The sequence below is a fragment of the Gavia stellata genome, chromosome 17 (assembly GCF_030936135.1).
Source record: "Gavia stellata isolate bGavSte3 chromosome 17, bGavSte3.hap2, whole genome shotgun sequence".
In the NCBI taxonomy this organism is placed as follows: Eukaryota; Metazoa; Chordata; class Aves; order Gaviiformes; family Gaviidae; genus Gavia; species Gavia stellata.
In genome coordinates, this window is record NC_082610.1 from 10,766,978 (window position 1) to 10,785,052 (window position 18,075).

General features: G+C 38.4%; 1 protein-coding gene across 1 annotated transcript in view; it reads left to right on the forward strand.

The window, feature by feature from the left end:
- Positions 1-18,075, forward strand: part of PPFIBP2 (PPFIA binding protein 2) — an 88,610-nt gene that overhangs the window by 41,912 nt on the left and 28,623 nt on the right. The window contains exons 4-5 of the mRNA XM_059825999.1: positions 399-512; positions 10,061-10,192. Coding sequence (XP_059681982.1) covers positions 399-512; positions 10,061-10,192 — 246 coding nt within the window. The remainder of the gene's footprint in view (positions 1-398; positions 513-10,060; positions 10,193-18,075) is intronic.

An 18,075-nucleotide genomic window follows, 5' to 3' on the forward strand; every position in this document is an offset into this window, starting at 1 on the left:
AGTATCCTATGTTCTTGTTTGGTGCTTTCTAATTTTTCAGACTTTTGCATGAACTGATTCAGGTTACCTATAGGTAGTCTACCATCTCTTCTAGAAATGCTCTTTCTTTTTTCTTTTAATATAAAAAAGAAATTTTTAATTTTTGTATTATTTTGTTTTAATACAAAATAATTGGGGGGGGAGGTTAGAGGGCGGGGTTGAAGCAAAATACAGGTAAGACTGAAAAATTGTCTATCTTGATAGAGCAGGTTGGTGCAGTGCACAAGAATATTAAACCATTGAGGACTTTAAAAGAGAACTTCCTGTTAAAATGTGCATTTGGATGTTAATTGTACAAGGTAATTGAAACTTATTTACAGTCAGTTCAGTAGCATTGTGCTTCTCTTCTCAAATTACAGGTGAGTGTTCTTACAGACCAGGTGGAAGCTCAAGGAGAGAAAATCCGGGACTTAGAAATCTGTCTTGAGGGGCATCAGTTGAAACTGAATGCTACAGAAGAAATGCTTCAACAGGTAAAAAGAAAGCTTCTTGCATAATCTTCTCTAACAGAGGGGTGAACGTATATGGTCAGCTTGTCTGCATGTGTGAGTGCCTTTGGCAACAAGATAAAACAGGAAAAAAATGCCTCTTCTTGTTCTCTTGCTGCTTTGCGCTTTTTTTTTTTTTGCAATAAATGTTTCTTTTTTTCCTGCTGCAGAAACATTTTACTGGCTGGTTGCATAATACTGTACGTGGCAGCATGTAAAATGAAACTATTGTGTCTTATTTGTACTGTGCTGACGAACTAAACTTGGACATGGTTGAGTAACTGGTTAGACAGGTTAATGTATGTAGGAGTTATAGAATTAAGATGTTTTATTTAAATATCTTCTGGTTTTGTATGGCTTTGAAGCTGAAGTTGACATAAATTACTGTATCAAGTTTGGTTCTATAACCGTTTTTGCTTAATTTAGGAGCTTCCCCCTTATTTTTGAAAGAAAATTAGTATATAAAGACATATTTTTCTTTATTTCAATCGACAGTTTCAGGCTATGTGATTTAATTTTTACTCTTTTATGTTATATGTTGAGGGAGCAGAACAAATGATAAATTAAATACCTTACATTTCATGTGTTAGTGCAAAGCTGGCAGGTCTGTCGATGCAAAAGAACTTTCCCGGTGCAATTTTCTGTTATTACAGATGCAGATCATCCACTGGTAATACAGTACATAGATATCAAAAATAGATTTGAAACTGTAAATAACTCTCAAATCTACACCAGAAATTTGCAGGATAGATATTGTTCTTGATGAACTTACTTCCTCTCCCCACCCAAAATGTTGTGTTATAAATTTACTATTTTAGTCTATGTGAAATATGCAAGTCTTTATATTAACTATTCATAGCTTTAAATTATAGTTGTGTTAATCTATATAAACTTATAAATTACAGTTGTGTTAATCTGTATAAACTTATTTTACTATGATAAGGATCCGTGTACATATGTATGTAAACAGGAGCAGTTTCTATAAGATAAACTTGTATCCTAAACCTTTTAAAGTTATAATTCCCCAAGCTTCTCTAAAAAAACCACTTGGTCTCACACAATTTTTGCAGCCCAAAATGCTTCCAGCTGGGAAAAGTTTTACTCTCAAATGAGGGGATGTTTTTAAAAATGCAAATAGCGAGTGCTTTTAGTTTTTCAGTGAGATCTGAAGTGAAATTCAAAGAACAGTAAGTATTTAAGTTACGAAGATCTGTTTTCAAACTTCAGGAAGGCATTCACAATAGACTGTAGAAGTTTCCTGTTTCAATCTAAAACTAGATAGTTGTTCTATGACTTCTGCTAAAACTGTTTATTGTTTCTCTGACTTAAAATTTTCTGCTCCAATAGTCTTCTGAGGAAACTGTGAATTTAAAGCCTGATTTAACAGAACACTGAGGCATCTGAAAATAGAATCTAATAATGCATGTACGTTGCTATTTCGGTGAAAACGTTTTAATCTAGCCGTCTGGCGTTAGGCATGTGCACAAATTGCTTACAAAGCTGATCCTACAGTGATAAGCTACAAAAGTCTGTACTAAAGCTAAGGGAGTCAGAGAATCTCCAAATGTGTTTAACATAAACCTTAAATCTAAATTTTGAGATCACTGAGTGGCTGTAATTGTTGCCAAATGAGAGTAATTTCAAATTTATTTTCTTTCCTCTACACATATTAAATAGTTAATAATAAGCTCAAATTTGTTGATTGCCTTGTATCGTAGTTTTGAGATCTTGCATTTGAACATAACTTAGAGAAATACTGACAAGTTTGCTTGTTGATTGCTAAATTTCTAAGTGACTGATCTCTCATGCTTACAGCATATATGATAGTATGAGTTTGATTTTGGGTTTTTTTAAGAGAAAGAATTATCTAGGCCACAACTTGATAAAGATTTGTGTTTCATTTTAATCCTATGAGTTTGTCCATTTGAACTTTGCACAGACACGTACACAAACACATATACTTAGTATTTTAATTTTCATGTGAGTGATGTGTACTTCCAATAGCTGAGCCAAAATTTAAAAATAAATTGAGTGTGAAACTGAGATATTTAAAATTTATTTTCTCACTGGAATGAAAAAATTACGTCGAGTTAACGTTTTAGTTTTGTGAAGAGTAAAAAGAGCAAATTAAGTGAAATACTAGAGGATGATGATGGAATGGTAGTTGTGGTGTCTTTCTCACATGGATTACATCCCCCAGTAGACAGTGAGATATGGGAAACCCAAGTTAGAGCTCTCAAAATCTCAACAGTCAGAGAAATTATACATTTATTATGCCTCAGCAGAGGGCCCTGTTTGTCTATAATTTCTTTTGAAGGATCTTTTCTCAGTTCATCTTGTTGAAAAGATTACCCTCTACAGGGAATGAGTTGAGATTTGGAGAGAAGAGAATGACCTGATAATGTGATGATTAGGATGTTCATGTAAGATATGTCGCCAACAGGCCTTTTTGCAGTTAATTTGTCAAAAGTAGAATAAGTATCTGGCCTCAGGGACTTCAACAGACTGATGGATCAATCAGGGTTTGGGGAGAGTTGGGTTCAGATCTTCTCAGCCAGCAGTTGCCAGTGTCCTGTACAAGCGCTCATGATGCTTAGCAAAGAGATGAAAGATACTAGTGTTGTCACTGAGTTTTTCCTGTCAAAACTATTTAGTCGGTCTTTCAAGACAGTATTTATTTATTTTTACAGTAAACTAACTTACTAGAAATAAGGAAAAATCATCTAGATCTATGTGCCCATATAAATGTTCTTGCTTTTCAGAAAGACTTCTTTTATCTTCCTGAGGTGCATGTAAATCCAATTTTATTTCATGGTTGTGCTTGCTTATTTACAATATATTGAACTCCACTGTTTTTTACCTTTGTGAACATAAGTCAACTGATTCTTCTAAATGGAAAATGGAACAATAAAGGTAATTGCCCTAGCTTGAAAAATCTTTAATGTATATTAGTAGAACTAAGCTAACTTTAGTATGGATAAGCATATTGTTTACTTATCTGGGAAACCATATACCTGAGTCCAGGATAAGCTGTGTCTTTTTAATTTTGGGAACTATAAGAAAAGTGACTATTAATTCTGTGCCCAAAATGCTACAGTAAAAACAAAAATAATACACTTTGTCAAGACCATTTAATGATGATATCTGGTAGTTCCGCAATAGAAAGGGTATGTAATGCTACCGTGCAAAACAGTTTTTGCTGAATCTGTGCTAGCAGAGACTTGTCCACTTTGTCAGGGTGGGGTTACTGGCTAAAATCCTACTGGCTTATGATTTATGCACAGTTGTTTTGAACCCTGCTACAAAGTGATCTTGGAAACACTTTTGAAACAACAGGTAAAATAAACTTTACACAAATTACATAAAATGGCTGTTCAGCATTTAGGGTGGACATCTTGAAAGCGCAATAGTAGCAACAGACACTGCTGCTTCTTTGCAGAAAATCGTGATTCTTCATCACTCTGACAGGACGGTGCAATAACCCTTAGTCGAAATGTGAACTTTCAAGTGTGTTGAGCCAATCTGAAGGTTACTGCTACAAAAATGGAGAAGGCCTCCTTCTCCTTTCATCCATCTCCCTGTTCCTGACCATGTGCTTCTGCAACTTATTTTATACTGACTCTCATGCTCATCAGACTTTTTCCTCAGTGACTGGGACAAAACTAACTTGGGGTTTAAAAAGAAGGGGATGTTTTTCTGCTGGTTTAGTGAGTTGAAACAGCTCACAGGAAAGGTCAAGGCATGACATAAGGGCAATGGTGAGATGTGCATTTGACCTAGCTGTTCATGAAGCCATAGCCAGAGAAAATACGGCTCAGCAGTGTTTGAGAAGCAAGAGAATCCTGTGTGACAGATGCAGAGATGCCCTGGTGTGCACAGTTACAGATAATGCATGTGTGTTTTCATGAGATGTGATGCTTACAGTGTCAAACACAATGTTTTGCTTTTGTAGGGATACTTGTTCCACTACAAACTCTAATCAAGAAAAATCATTTTTCACCTTGAAGGTGTTTGCATTTTCTTTCCTTAAAACAAAGTTGGTCTTTTGAAAACTCGTGAAAGTCAATGGCAAAACTTTAAATCAGTCCTTAAGTATGGTTCCGGTTTAGGCCAAGAAACACATTTCCCTGGTCATCCTTCATAGTAAATATTAAGAGAAAATTTTCTGAGGCAAGACTGGGAGCAAGATGCCAGTTTGGTCTCACTGAATTGCCTTCCAATGGTATCTCTATCTTGCTATCAAATGTGTAAAGAATATGGAAATGCCAGCCTGTGTGAATAGTTACCTGCCTTGCCCTGTAGCACATTGTAATGAATGTCTTGAAATAAAAAAAAAAGTCCTAGAATTATCCTATGAAAACAATTTATTCTGTGACAGTCCATTTCCAGTATATCAGCTGCTTTAAAACGTAAAATGTCAGTCAATTTTAGAGAAGAATGATGTGTATGTGTCTTGTTCTGAGTTAGTTTGTGGCATTTCTAAGTACTTTCTTCCATTCAATTTTAAGAAAGAAATATTTTTTTAAGAGAGAGTCTTGCACATCTGGTCTGTTAGCCTTGGGGGAACTTCCTATCAACTTGCTATCAACTTTTCTTTCATTTGTACTGTGTATAAATGTAGAACAGAATTGGAAAGCAAAAATAATTTTTGCTCTATAAAGTAGTCTATATTGTCCCAGACCAGAAAGTACCAGCCATGCATAATGTAAACACATTGGTGCTATGGAATCTATGCTGTCAATCTTGACAGCTGTGTTAAGTCAGTTTGAAAAGTGAATTTTATGCATATACTCACATTATTGTGAGTAAGAATAGTTAGTTACCTCTTCGCTATTCCAGTGCTGCATTTGATTTATTTAACAGATACTAGTTTCCATTGAAGCTCTGTGGCATAAAGTGTAACAGTGTACAGTTTGCTTTGCCAATCAAAATGCTGCTCTGTGTGGCAATGTCTTTCCTGTACCTGACCTGTATCAAACCCTAGATGTGGTTTGACCATGTGTTTCTGCCTTCCATCTCACTTCTGACACATGATTGCAAGAAGCAATCCAGGGGACTTGTGTCAGGTGGCTGCATTGTGTAAACATGATTGTGACTTCTATTAAGCAAATTCCCTTGCAAAGTACAAAGCATTTGGTTTTAGGATTCTTTCTGTCTGAAAAATACACATAGAAGCTGAAATGCTTGACTGCAAACAGGAGTGAATTTTTGTTTCTCATGTCAGTTTATGGCCAGCTTCTGCCGGGGTGCAAGGAGCACGGGAAAGTATACCAGAGTGCCCTCTGTGAGGCACAATGGAAAATCTTTTAAAAACCAGTGGATTAAAAGAACTCAGGGAGGAGCTGTATGAGAGTAGGAACTTGAATCCAACGCAGTTTAGTGCGTACCTGTGCTGTTTTTGCAGATGTCTTTTACTCAGGGGAGTCAGAATCCTATCTTGGTTGCAGAGTATAAATTTGGTGTGTATCGGTTTGCTTCTCAGGAACTTTGCTGGCTGGCAAGGATCATTCCTTCAACTTTCAATTGCCTGAGTTATCTGATCTTAGATGAATTTCAGCACTTGTTTATAGCATGCAGTAACTTCTTGCCAGCAGCTAGCTTAGTGTTTCAGATTTTAAAGTGTGCTCTGTGCTGCTCTGGTTGTGAGGCGTAAGGTTTTCAGAGTGTGCTCTCAAATTGTGCAGCTTATCTATGCAGGTGAGCATGACACTGCTTTGTTATTTTACAGTTAACATAGGCATGAATCCGCTTGTCAGGCATATGCAAAGGGCTGTTCAAATTGGCAGTGCAACGGGAAGTTCTGTCCTTTCTGTTGCTTAACTATATAATGGGCAAAAGATGGAGGACTGTAATTCACTCTCTGCTACTGATTTGCACCATTTCATGGTGCTTACACATGTACATTGCTGTCAGCTGTGTTTTCAGTTAAGTAAATATCTTCCTTCTACCACAGCTGACACACAGCACTTGAAAAGTGCAGTCCTCATTAGCAGTGCTTGTTGCTGAATTTTGCTTACCAGGTAGGTAGCTTGGTTGGTCTGTCTGTCTCTCTCAACTATTTTAAGTTAAGTTGGGTTAAGTATGAAATTTTTTGAGTGTTGTATTTTGCATAATGCACAAGTGCAAAATGGGATCTTTGGGGGTTTTTCCCCCCCACTTGACTAAAATCTTACTTACTGTTTCTCCATCAGTGTATGGCATGATTGTTTCTTCTCTTTTGTGGAGTGCTGAATATCCTGGAATTTTCTGTGCTTGCAGCTGATAGCCTAGAATAGCATAGTGTCCTCTTTCTAAGCTATTTTCTGTCATGTTAAATTTTATAAGCAGCTTTATAAGAATTTTGTATTTCCAAGACAACAAAATGTGAAAGTGAGATAGATATACAGCACATGCTTCAGTTCCATTGGGTGTATTGAAAAGCATGATTAAATATTTTAAAAGTATACTGTGTGAATTTTAAAAATAGAGTTGTGTTTGGAAATAGTTTGCTCTTCATTGATTTGTCTGGTACATGTATATTGTAGCTTCTGGGTGACTCATCTGTAATTATTCTACTCTAAAATAGCTTTTTCCCTTAGTTTTTAAAGTTAAAAGTTGATTTTCAAAAAAAGAACTTTGATAAATTATACTTAAAGTAATTTTAAAAATTTAAAACAAGTATGTTCTTTATGAATAAGATTTCCTGGAGTATTTTCTATTTCTGTTCTGTATTTCAGCTCTTTAAGATCTGCTAAAGCTGCTACAGCCCAAATTACCATTTTGCCTGTCTTATGTTATCTTTTTTGCCTTAAAACCAATAACTTAAATTTGTATTTTCTTTTCTTACAATTGCATATTTATTCTGGCTGAATTCAAGTTGCATCATACCACTGAAATACACTATAATTTCTCTGTAACAAAATGGGTTCACATTCTTAATGAGCTGTTCACTGTGAGCATCTGCTTGAAGATGAAAATAATTGCTTCCAGATGTTACCATTTCAAGAGGGGACATTTTCTTTAAACGGCACTTTCTTTCAAAGCAAAAGTTAGACTCTCTAGATGCAAGAGAAATTGTCAGCTGTTTTAAATCAGTGTAGCTCCATTGAAAACAAACTAGGGATAGTTAGCTATTTTGTCTATTTTAAGGCAAGAGTTTACGCCAGTTTACACTAGCTGAGGATCTGATTCTTCAGCTTCAAACAAAACTGTAAAATTTTGTTTGAGTTGATTAAAAAAAAATGTTAGCTGCCTTCATGCTCACTTACACCAGGTAGCACCTTAGTGTTCAGATGGAGCTACTGAACTCAGAATGAGAGGAGTGAGGTATTACTCTCCATTGCATAACTAAGTGTAATTTGGGAGTCTATAGAAAAAGTAAGGAGTAATGCCAGATGGTGCACTCAAAGGATAGATCTTTTGTTAAAAATCTCTAGAGGGATGCCATGTTTCCTTGCCTTATTAAGAAATCTTCCTGTCGTACCATGGAATATCATGTCAGTGTCTAAAAAAAAAATTCTAAATGTTGTTTCAGTTCAACAGTGAATAAAGTCTGTCCATGAGGCCAAAGTCACCTCATCCTGCTAGCCTTTTTGATGTTCAGTGGCCTTATTTCATATCAGAGTTCTCATTTATACCTATGTCTTAATCTGCAAAAGTCTGCTGTATTAACAGCTGTACAGAGCCTGTTCCAGTCTGGACTAGAATGTGCCTCTGGAACTTGTGCAAAGTGGTGTTTTTCTGGAAGATAGAGGAATTATTTGTAATTATAAATGTAATTTGTAACCACCTTTGTAGAAAGCAGCTACTACTGGGATTTCATTAGGTGACTGCCTCTTAGAGTTTCTCAATAAAAAAAGTCAGTGCACTGTTTTCCTGATTAGTGCTTGATTGATTTCATTCTGAGAGGAGAGGGGGGAAAAAAACCCATGAGGCTACATTCTGTTTATTTTCCCATCCATACACAAGTATCATTGTCAATGTCAGCAGGAATGGGCATGGCACTGGGAATAGCGGGTGGCTTAGATAATTGGTATTGCAATGCAGATGCAAGTTTAGTACTATTTTTGATTTGGGCAGTATTCCCCACCAAAATAAAACAATTTACATGTAGAGTAGATTTGGGTTCCAAATAAACTTTAACTGTATAATTTTTAAAATAACCTTTGTGGCTTCCTTGGCTCTGAGCCACAGTCTACAACATAGAGTTTGTGGAAGAGGAAGAGATGAGAAAAGGGTGATGGACAGGGCAGTTTCTGATTACTCAGTAACATCAGTGTAGATCCAGAATAACTATGCCAACTTCAGTTAAGTCACTTCCATGTAATTCAAAGCAGACTCTGCTGTCATTCCTCAGTGCGTTTCATATGATCAAAACACCAATGTGAGTTATGAATTACCATAAAAAATTTTAACCATTTAGAAACCTGCATTCTTTTGTTAATTAGGCACTTCATAAGTTAGGTATTGATTTTTTAGTAATGCTTAAACACCTGAATGGACTTTTTTTCTCTGAAAATGGAGGCCAACAGAAGCATTTTATATATATAGTACGCTCTGTTAAATTTTGGAAGATTTTTTGCTTTGGCTTTCTTGAAAACTGAAAGATTAATGAAGGTGTGAATACTGAATGTTTTCCAAACACAGTGATACCACTCTGTCCAAAGTATGCCTTTCTCTGCAATCTGAAAAACAAACTCGGGGTACACAAGCAATCGTCATGGCCAATTGTTTAGAAATTGCTTTTTAGATTCCAGTTAGGGCATACCACTTTTCATTCAGTGCTGTTCCCTCCAGAGTGTGTAGCCTTCAAAGGTTAACAAGTACTACATGGTGTAAACTTTTAAGCACTATGAGCATGACTGCAGAAATGTTTGCTTGTCTTTGGTACTCTGTTTTGGTTAGGGTGCTCATTCTGTAATACATCCTTTATTGAATGACACATGATAAGAAGTTCTAAAATGTTTCATTGTAATACTAAAATGTGGCTTTGTCTGACGAGTATTTTAGGAAGTAGCCAACTGTTTTGTAATGTGTCATGTGAAGGTCTGTATGGCATTATGTAGGTTTGTGTTTGTTCAGCCTTAGTATTGTTTTCTGATTTCATGTCTTGCCTGGGGATTAACTCTGCCACACATTTTCTTGAAATAGGGAGGGGTACACAGTGGTTTAGTGATTAACACAGGAGAACATTTAGGTGAAAATAGCTGCAGAACTCGAGAAACACACAGTTCAACCAGTTCAAAGTTTACATGCCATGAAGAGAGGTAGAGAAATTTGCTTTCATATGAACTTGCCAATCACACCATTATTTATTTTTTTTTAGTTACTTTTTCTGCCTGCAGTAAATGCTTACATCAAATCTATCTTGCTGCGTTTTTTGCATCGTAAAGCGGTAGCAAATGTGACTTTTGAAGAAGAGAATCATTTTGCTTTTGTATTGAAAGTGTTAAACGCTGGGGTAGAGACTTTTCTATGGGTCTGCCAGTAAATCGAATAGCGTTCTGTCAGCGTTCAAATAAATAACTGGAGAAAATGTTCTCCTTTGCTTTCAGGAGTTGCTAAGTCGAACATCACTAGAGACTGAAAAGTTAGATCTAATGGCTGAAGTTTCAGACCTGAAGATTAAGCTGGTTGGTATGGAAAAGGAACAGAGTGAATACGAAGAGAAACAGAGCAAAGCTGAGGTGAGTTTCTCTCATTAGCTTGTTTTCTTTTTATTTTTCTATCATGTGTCTATGGTATGCTGTCATACACCTGAGCTTTTGACCTGAAATGAGCATGCAATAGGATTTTCCGTGCTTGCAGCACAGGCCATATCATTGATCCTGTGAATTCAGTGAGGAGTATGATTATGCATTTTTGGGATGTGGTTTCTTTTCCCCTCTCTCATTATACTTCAAAGGTTGCTGTTTGGCTTTAATCAAGGCACAAAGTCCCTTCCAGAAGTATACATTACAATTGGTGTTCGCTTAACCCTTTCCTTTCCACAGGAGCTGGACTGGCATGGCCACGTGAGGCCTACCAGAGCTCTTCTTCCTCGTTTATGTGGCAGAGAAGACTGTCAGCTCAGTAGTATCAGGGGTGCTACAAACTACTACTTAGATGATCGCCCTTGGTGATTTTAATGCATTCATGGCACTTGGGAGGGAAAGGCAAGGGGCAGGGCATTTTCCTCAAATGAGCCTTTCCCCTTCTGGTTACATAATAAATGGTGCAAAATAATGATATGCATTGGAGGAAATTCTAATCCTTACTCCCCTTCAGATGTGGAGAGTTCTGGACACCAAAGAAGCTTTGCTTTTTACCATATTGGTTAAGAAAGAGAGTAAGAAACGGGGAATCACATGAACAACATCCATTTCATGGTAGTGAGCAGCAGGTGGGAGCTGGGAAGGAAAGCGATTACGGAAGACAGTAGTTCATATGAATTGCCATGTGTTGCCCTACTCAGTGGTCCTGTAAGGGGACCAACTAGCAGGAGAGGATTACCTGGCAAGGGAGGATTACTAGGTCCAAGATTTGTACGTTGCTGACTGAAAAGAGACTTTATGCTCCACATTGGCTTAGGAGAATTTGAAATCCAGGCAGCGTTAGAAAACTGTTTGCTCTCCATAACGTTGCTAGTGGAATATTTTATAACTATGCATAAGTAATTTACCTGCAGTGACATAATACGTTTGGGGTGTGTTTGTTTTTGGACTTACTTATCCTCTGAAGTTTTCTTTTAGAGATTAAAAGATAGCTTAGAGAGCAATTTCTGGCTGAGGTTGCAAGCCAGAGAGGCACCAGAGGCTGTTTTTACCATCTGTGGCCTTCTCATGCTCTTTCACCTGTAGTTGTCAGTGTCTTGTGTACAGAAGGCCTAAGCAGACTCGTGCTACCTGAAATTCTAAACAGGTCTGTGCAGCGCCTAATTGCTACAGATGGCAGCCTGCTCCCAACAGCCATCTTTTTGAAAAGCCTTCAGCTCTTCCCATTACATGTCAAATACGAAGAGGAGGCTGCTTGAGTTGTTGCAGGACAATGCACAGTCAGCCTGACCTCCTGGAAGGCAGCAAAGCTGTTGAGTGCATTTGCATGGACAGGACATGTAAGTACCCAGTAGGTCTGGGCCTGTTACGAGGGTGAGGCTATGGCCTGTGAAATTCTTCTGCCACTGCAGCAAGGTGTGTGGCCCCCTTGCATGGAAAACTTGGGCTTTATCAGCCTGGAAGCCTTTGTTGTACTGCTAAGTGATAGGAAACGTTCCTGCTGAGATGGAAAAGGATTCTAATCTGATGGAGAAGTTGAGAATCATTGTGTCAAGTCTGCCCTGAATTATTAACTGTCCCAAGATGTGATTAGATTTCTGGCCTGTTGAAAGTCACAAACATGTGTATACAAAGCCAGGAAAATGGGTGTTGTAAGTAAAGCTGTGGGAAATAAACAGCATTTTTGGTTTGTTCCTTGAGCCATTTTAAAAATTATTTCAGATTGTCCTCAATAAGTATTAATCCAATTTGTCTAGATGAACAAGGGTTTCGTTCAGTCAAACTGGATGCTTACTTGAATTCTAATGCTTTAATCCTATTTCAGCATGTTTTTACTGCAAATTTTACTAATTTTCAATACAAAAACAATTTCAAACATCAGAATGAAATTTATATTAATTAATTTTCTTCATACTATTAGACTACAACTGCTGCTTAAATTGGGTAATATCTTTGCGTGTCTTCCTGAACTCCTTGCTTCCTCTGCCCAACTACGTCTTTCTAGTGAATAAACGACTCTGATGTACACCAATGGTCTCCCTTTACTTTGCTCTTGTTTATGCATACGCAGTTGTGTTGTGGTAACCTAATTGCTTCAGAGTGAGACAGTTCTCCAAACTGACAGTGACTGAATGAAATTAATCTTGTTGTAATTTTATCTCTGAATGTTGTGGCTACTATAACATGCTCTTACAGTGTATACTGCCTCAAATGAAATTGCAATTAGTATTTTTACATAAGTGGAACAAAGCTATGGGTGACAGAGGTAGAGCCTTTCCTATAGGCTGCAGATGGCTAATTGCTGCTTTCAAGACTGAGTTTTGGATTGACAGAGGTGAGTAGTACAGAGATTTTATAGATTTGCTACTATCAGAAGTAACAGTCCTTAGTTTTCACCCTAGTGCGTGTGTTACAGAGGCATCCAGTAGTTAAACCATTTTAAACAGCCTGTTAATTATACTGCATAGCTGACCCCGCAATTTCTAAATATAATAACAGGGTTTTAAAAGTTCAAAATTAAATGTGACATTGCAGAATAATTCAGCTAAAATATATTTGCTCTGTACTCTAATTTTGTGTTGGCTTATTTCACAGCAGCTGTTTCCAGTCACATAGAATTTATCTGTAGAATTATTTCTCTGGTTGGGTTAGGGGGAAACAAAACAAATTAAGATAACCTTCTAAATATGAGCAAGTTTTAATGTGTCAGATTCGTTTCACTTTATGTTGTGCAGCTGTGGTTTAGTTTTGGCTTTAGTTAGCAGCAAAGAGTTTATCAAGCATTTCTAACCTCCTCTCAAAGGTATTAATTTCACACTGAATGCCACTTTCTCTGGCTCTTCAAAAGCACATGCTAAATTTAAAGTGCCATTTATTTATATATATAACACAGGGGCCGCGAGAATAGCTGCTTGTAAATGGACAGTCTCACTCTTGGCTTTGTAATTTTACTACCTTTTTTGTGGAATAATGTTCTACTTTTGCTGCAGTGATGCTGTGAAGGTTTCTGAAATCCCACCTGAGGGAGTTTGTGTAGCTTTTCTCTTACCTGACAAGCCTTAGAAATTTTGGAAATGTGTTTTCTTAATGTAGCAAGGTATGAGTGAGCACCATTACCAAGTGATTAATGGCAGCCCAGATCCTGAACATAGACAAAAGAGACCTTCTATCACTATCAGAAGACTGCAGGAATAATTGTCCATTTCAACTTGCTTAGCAGCCCTTCTTCTCTCCTACTTTTTTTTTTCTAGCATGGGATAAGTTTTGAGGGTTTTGATTTTTCATACTGAGGATCTGAAGTTTGCTATAAGCTGTTGGGAAGTGTTTTGTGGCTCTTGTGTGGACACTTCTGAAGTAAACATCTAGTGCATATTTACTTGCAGTTTCAAAGAAACTTGAGTCAGTGAGCCACTAACTCCCACTGGGGAGTTTGGTCTGTTGTCTCACCTGAATCAAATTGAAGATATAGTATGTTAATAAATTTCCATGCTGTGAAAGAATCTCAAACATGAGAAGCCTTTTCTACCTTGAAACTAGAAACAACTGTAAAAGCATATATTGCAGCTGGAGTTCATCTGTTTCTCCTCCATAGACCTCTTATCCTTCACTGGTGTAAGGATTTCTGCCATTTCTGTACTGTCAAGTTTGCCCCAAGGGAAGTCTGTATGGATGCAAAGCATTTCCCATTCCTGTTTTTAATGTGAGGCAAAAGAGAAAAGAATTACAAGGCAGCAGCAGAAGTGTTTCTGCACTTTCCCACATTGCCACAACTGGAGCAGCTGTCAGTTTTTGCTTAAAAGTCTGTGCATCTTGTTTAAGCAGTGGTTCTTCAGAACCTCATATGGGTTAACAATGTTCTCTGTCACAGATGAGCACAGACTAAAACCTTGGTGCTTAAAAGAAAGCAAGAGATGGATGTGTGTCCTGATGATTCCAGTCTCCAGCTGGTACTGCTCAGTGAGGCATGTGATTGTGGAGGTGATGGTAAAAAAGAAACAAAACCAAAGCATGGAAGATGGAGGGATTGTGGATAGTATCTAAATTGTACATACAGCTAGTACTACGGGTGTTCTGCTTTGCAGCGCTCTGATAAGAGAATGAGTTAGCTAGTGGGACGTTCTCCTCACCATCGTCCTACTGTGTTGCTGCAAAGTGGCTAATGTAGCCACTGAACATCTGAAGGATATGGTTTCACCTAGGGGAGCTGATGCTGAAGGAGGCAATCTTTTCTTATCTGTGCAGCCCTGGCAAAACATGTCAGCCTATAAAAGACTGGATAATGCAGAGTTGGTATGCTGGGGTCCACTACTCTTCCTAAATTTTTTGATTGTTTACGGAACTAATCCTCATTTATGTGCATAAAAAGTTTGTTGGATAAAAGAGGATGAGCATCAGACATTGTGATCCTGATTGAGAATAATATGTATGAAGTGAAACACATAGAACTGTTTTTCTGAATTTCATCTTAAGCACAGTGCCCTAGAAAAATACTTAACTGATGTGAAACTCTTTTACCTGATGCATACGCTTTTGAAAGGGAATCTTTGTGAATGTTTAAAGTTGTCTGTGGATGCTGATATAGTTTGAGACTGGCTGTGTTAAATACTTACCTGGTCAGAATAGTGTCCTGTCTTGTCCTTGCAGTAGCTCTTCCCTGGCTTTGAGATTATTGGTTCACCAGAGAGTTGAGATTACAGGAGGACTCTTGTGCGTTGTAATGAAGAAAACAAAAAATGACAATTAACAGAAGATGCCATGTCATCTGTTGTTCTGTCCACTAAAAACTTCTTCACTCCTTTGGGAGATGGATAAATCTCATTAAATTTATTCCACTTGAGAAGATTGAGAAATCACAAAACATATGTTGTTAATGTACATGAAAATTAAGAGAAAGGCACTCCAAACTTGTAATACCTGAGAAAATATCCAGCACTATTTGCTAATGAGTTAGGGAATTTAAGTGAAATGTTATATAGATTTTAATACTTGTCTTTGGTTTGCTTTCTGTAACTGGATTTGTTTTGTGTGTGTCACTGATACACATAATGCCAAGAAGCTGGCCAGCACTTTAAAAGTCATTACTTTTTCTCCTGTGGTATCCTTTGATTTCTCCTGTGTATGTTGCTGAACTCTTTCTCCATGTCAAGATACTGCCTAGCTAGCAAGCTAGGTAATCGTAGGATCATAGAATTGTTTTGGGTTGGAAGGGACCTTAAAGATCATCTAGTTCCAACCCCCCTGCCATGGGCAGGGATACCTTCCACTAGACCAGGTTGCTCAAAGTCCCCTCCAACCTGGCCTTGAATACTTCCAGGGTTGGGGCATCCACAGCTTCTCTGGGCAACCTGTTCCAGTGCCTCACCACCCTCATGGTGAAGAATTTCTTCCTAACACCTAATCTAAATCTACCGTCTTTCAATTTCAAATCATTACTCTTGTCCTATCACTACATGCCCTCGTAAAAAGTCCCTCTCGAGCTTCCTTGTAGGTCCCCTTCAGGTACTGGAAGGCTCCTATAAGGTCTTTCCCCAGAGCCTTCTCTTCTCCAGGCTGAACAACCCCAACTCTCTCAGCCTGTCTCCATAGGAGGGGTGCTCCAGCCCTCTGATCATCTTCGTGGCCCTCCTCTGGACTCGCCTCAACAGGTCTGTGTCCTTATGTTAGGGGCCCTAGAGCTGAACACTGTACTTCAGGTGGGGTCTCACAAGAGCCAGGTAGAGGGGGAGAATCACCTCCCTCGACCTGATGCTCACTTTTCTTTTGATGCAGCCCAGGATATGGTTGGCTTTCTGGGCTGCAAGCATGCACTGCCGGTTCGTGTTGAGCTTCTCGTCAACCAACACTCCCAAGTCCTTCTCCTCAGGGCTGCTCTCAATCCATTCTCCGCCCAGCCTGTATTTGTGCTTTGGATTGCCCTGACCCACATGCAGGACTTTGCATTTGGCCTTGTTGAACTTCATGAGGTTTGCACAGGTCCACCTCTCGGGCTTGTCAAGGTCCCTCTGGATGACATCCTTTCCCTCCAGCGTGTCGAGCGCACCACACAGCTTGGTGTCGTTGGCAAACTTGCTGAGAGTGCACTCAATCCCACTGTCCTGTCCATGTTGCCCACAAAGATGTTTAACAGCGCCAGTCCCAATACCAATCCCTGAGGATTGCCACTCGTCACTGGTCGCCACTTGGACATCGAGCCGCTGACTGCAACTCTTTGAGTGCAACAATCCAGCCAATTCCTTATCCACCGAGTGGTCCAGCCATCAAATCCATGTCTCTCATATTTAGAGACAAGGTTGTTGTGCGGGACAGTGTCAAATGCTTTGCATAGGTCCAGGTAGATGATGTCAGTTGCTCTTCTGATATCCAGCAACACTATAATCCCATTGTAGAAGGCCACCGAATTTGTCAGGCACGATTTGCCTGTAGTGACGCCATGTTGGCTGTCACCAATCACCTCCTTGTTTTCCATGTGCCTTAGCAGTGTTTCCAGGAGGATCTGCTCCATGATCTTGCCAGGTACAGAGGTGAGAGTTATTAATTAATCGAGTTATTATTAATGGAGTTATTTTTCTGACACGTGCTAGACGTGGAAACAGAATTACTTTATTAGTAAATTTGGTGTATAAATTGTGAAAGAATAGGTTATGGCCCCAACTGAGCACTTAGCAATTTCTTCCTAGTGGGTGATTTGGCTGTGTAAATGAATGTAATCAAGTCCATTTCAGCAAAATTGTGCCTGTGAGGTAGGGTATTAACATATGTTCCAATTTTTCCTGATATTTGACATCATGTGACTGGATAAGTTTCTGAAATTGAGGGGCCAAATTCTGATCTTCACATTAGGATCAGAATCATTAACTAGTCTGGAATACAGATTCTGTTCTATTTAAACTGTAGCTTTGTGCAATATTCAGATTTATACCTATTCGCATATACTTTATCAGAAGGGAAAGACATCATCTGTCTTTTTTTAGTTTGCCTTTGACGTGCTTCATGTATTTGTTTGTGCTGCAACTGTAGAAATACCTTCTTTGCATCATTTTCTTTCTCACCTGTCTTTTTTTTTCTTTTTTTTTTTCCTTTCTTCCCATGTTTTCAGTCAGTAGTGAACCTGATCAGTGAGCTACAGGAGCAGATGTGTAGACTGCAGCTGGAAATTAATAGTAGAATACAAGAAAGAAATTCTCAAGATAGGAAACCAGACTTGACACCTAATGGTCCTCACTCTAGTCCAAGATCAGTGGTAGAGACTCTCAGCCAGAAGAATTGCTCTCGGTGTGATGTACGAGAAGTACACCTTAGCAGAAGCCTGTGTTTTGCCTCTTCTCTTCTCTTGCAGAAACTAAATTCCGCTAACCAGAGCTATGTTGTGAATTATTGACATTAATCTTTGTGGCTTTCATTAGCGAAGAGTGAGGTGGTCATGAAAATTACCAAAAAAAACCCCACCCCAAACACCCCACCCTGAATTTTTTGAACAAATTTGGTCACCGTTGATATCTGTCTACTAAAGCATAGATATCTGTAAGACCCAATCACCTCTTTCAGGTTTTTTTATGATTTTCATTTTACTTGTAGGTCTGTAGTGCTGGTGTGGTGTGGTGAGGTTTGGGTTTTTTTATTTGGGGGTTGGTTTGTTTTTTTTTTTCCTTAGTTGAGATTTGGCTGTTTGATATGCAGCATGCTAGCATGGTTTTGTAGTTTAGTCATTTTCCTCATGATAATGTCACCCTAGCCGTGCATGATGGTGCACCCTAACCAGTCCTCTGAACACAGATTATTAATTCCTGAATATCTTAAAAGCTCAACACAGATATAAA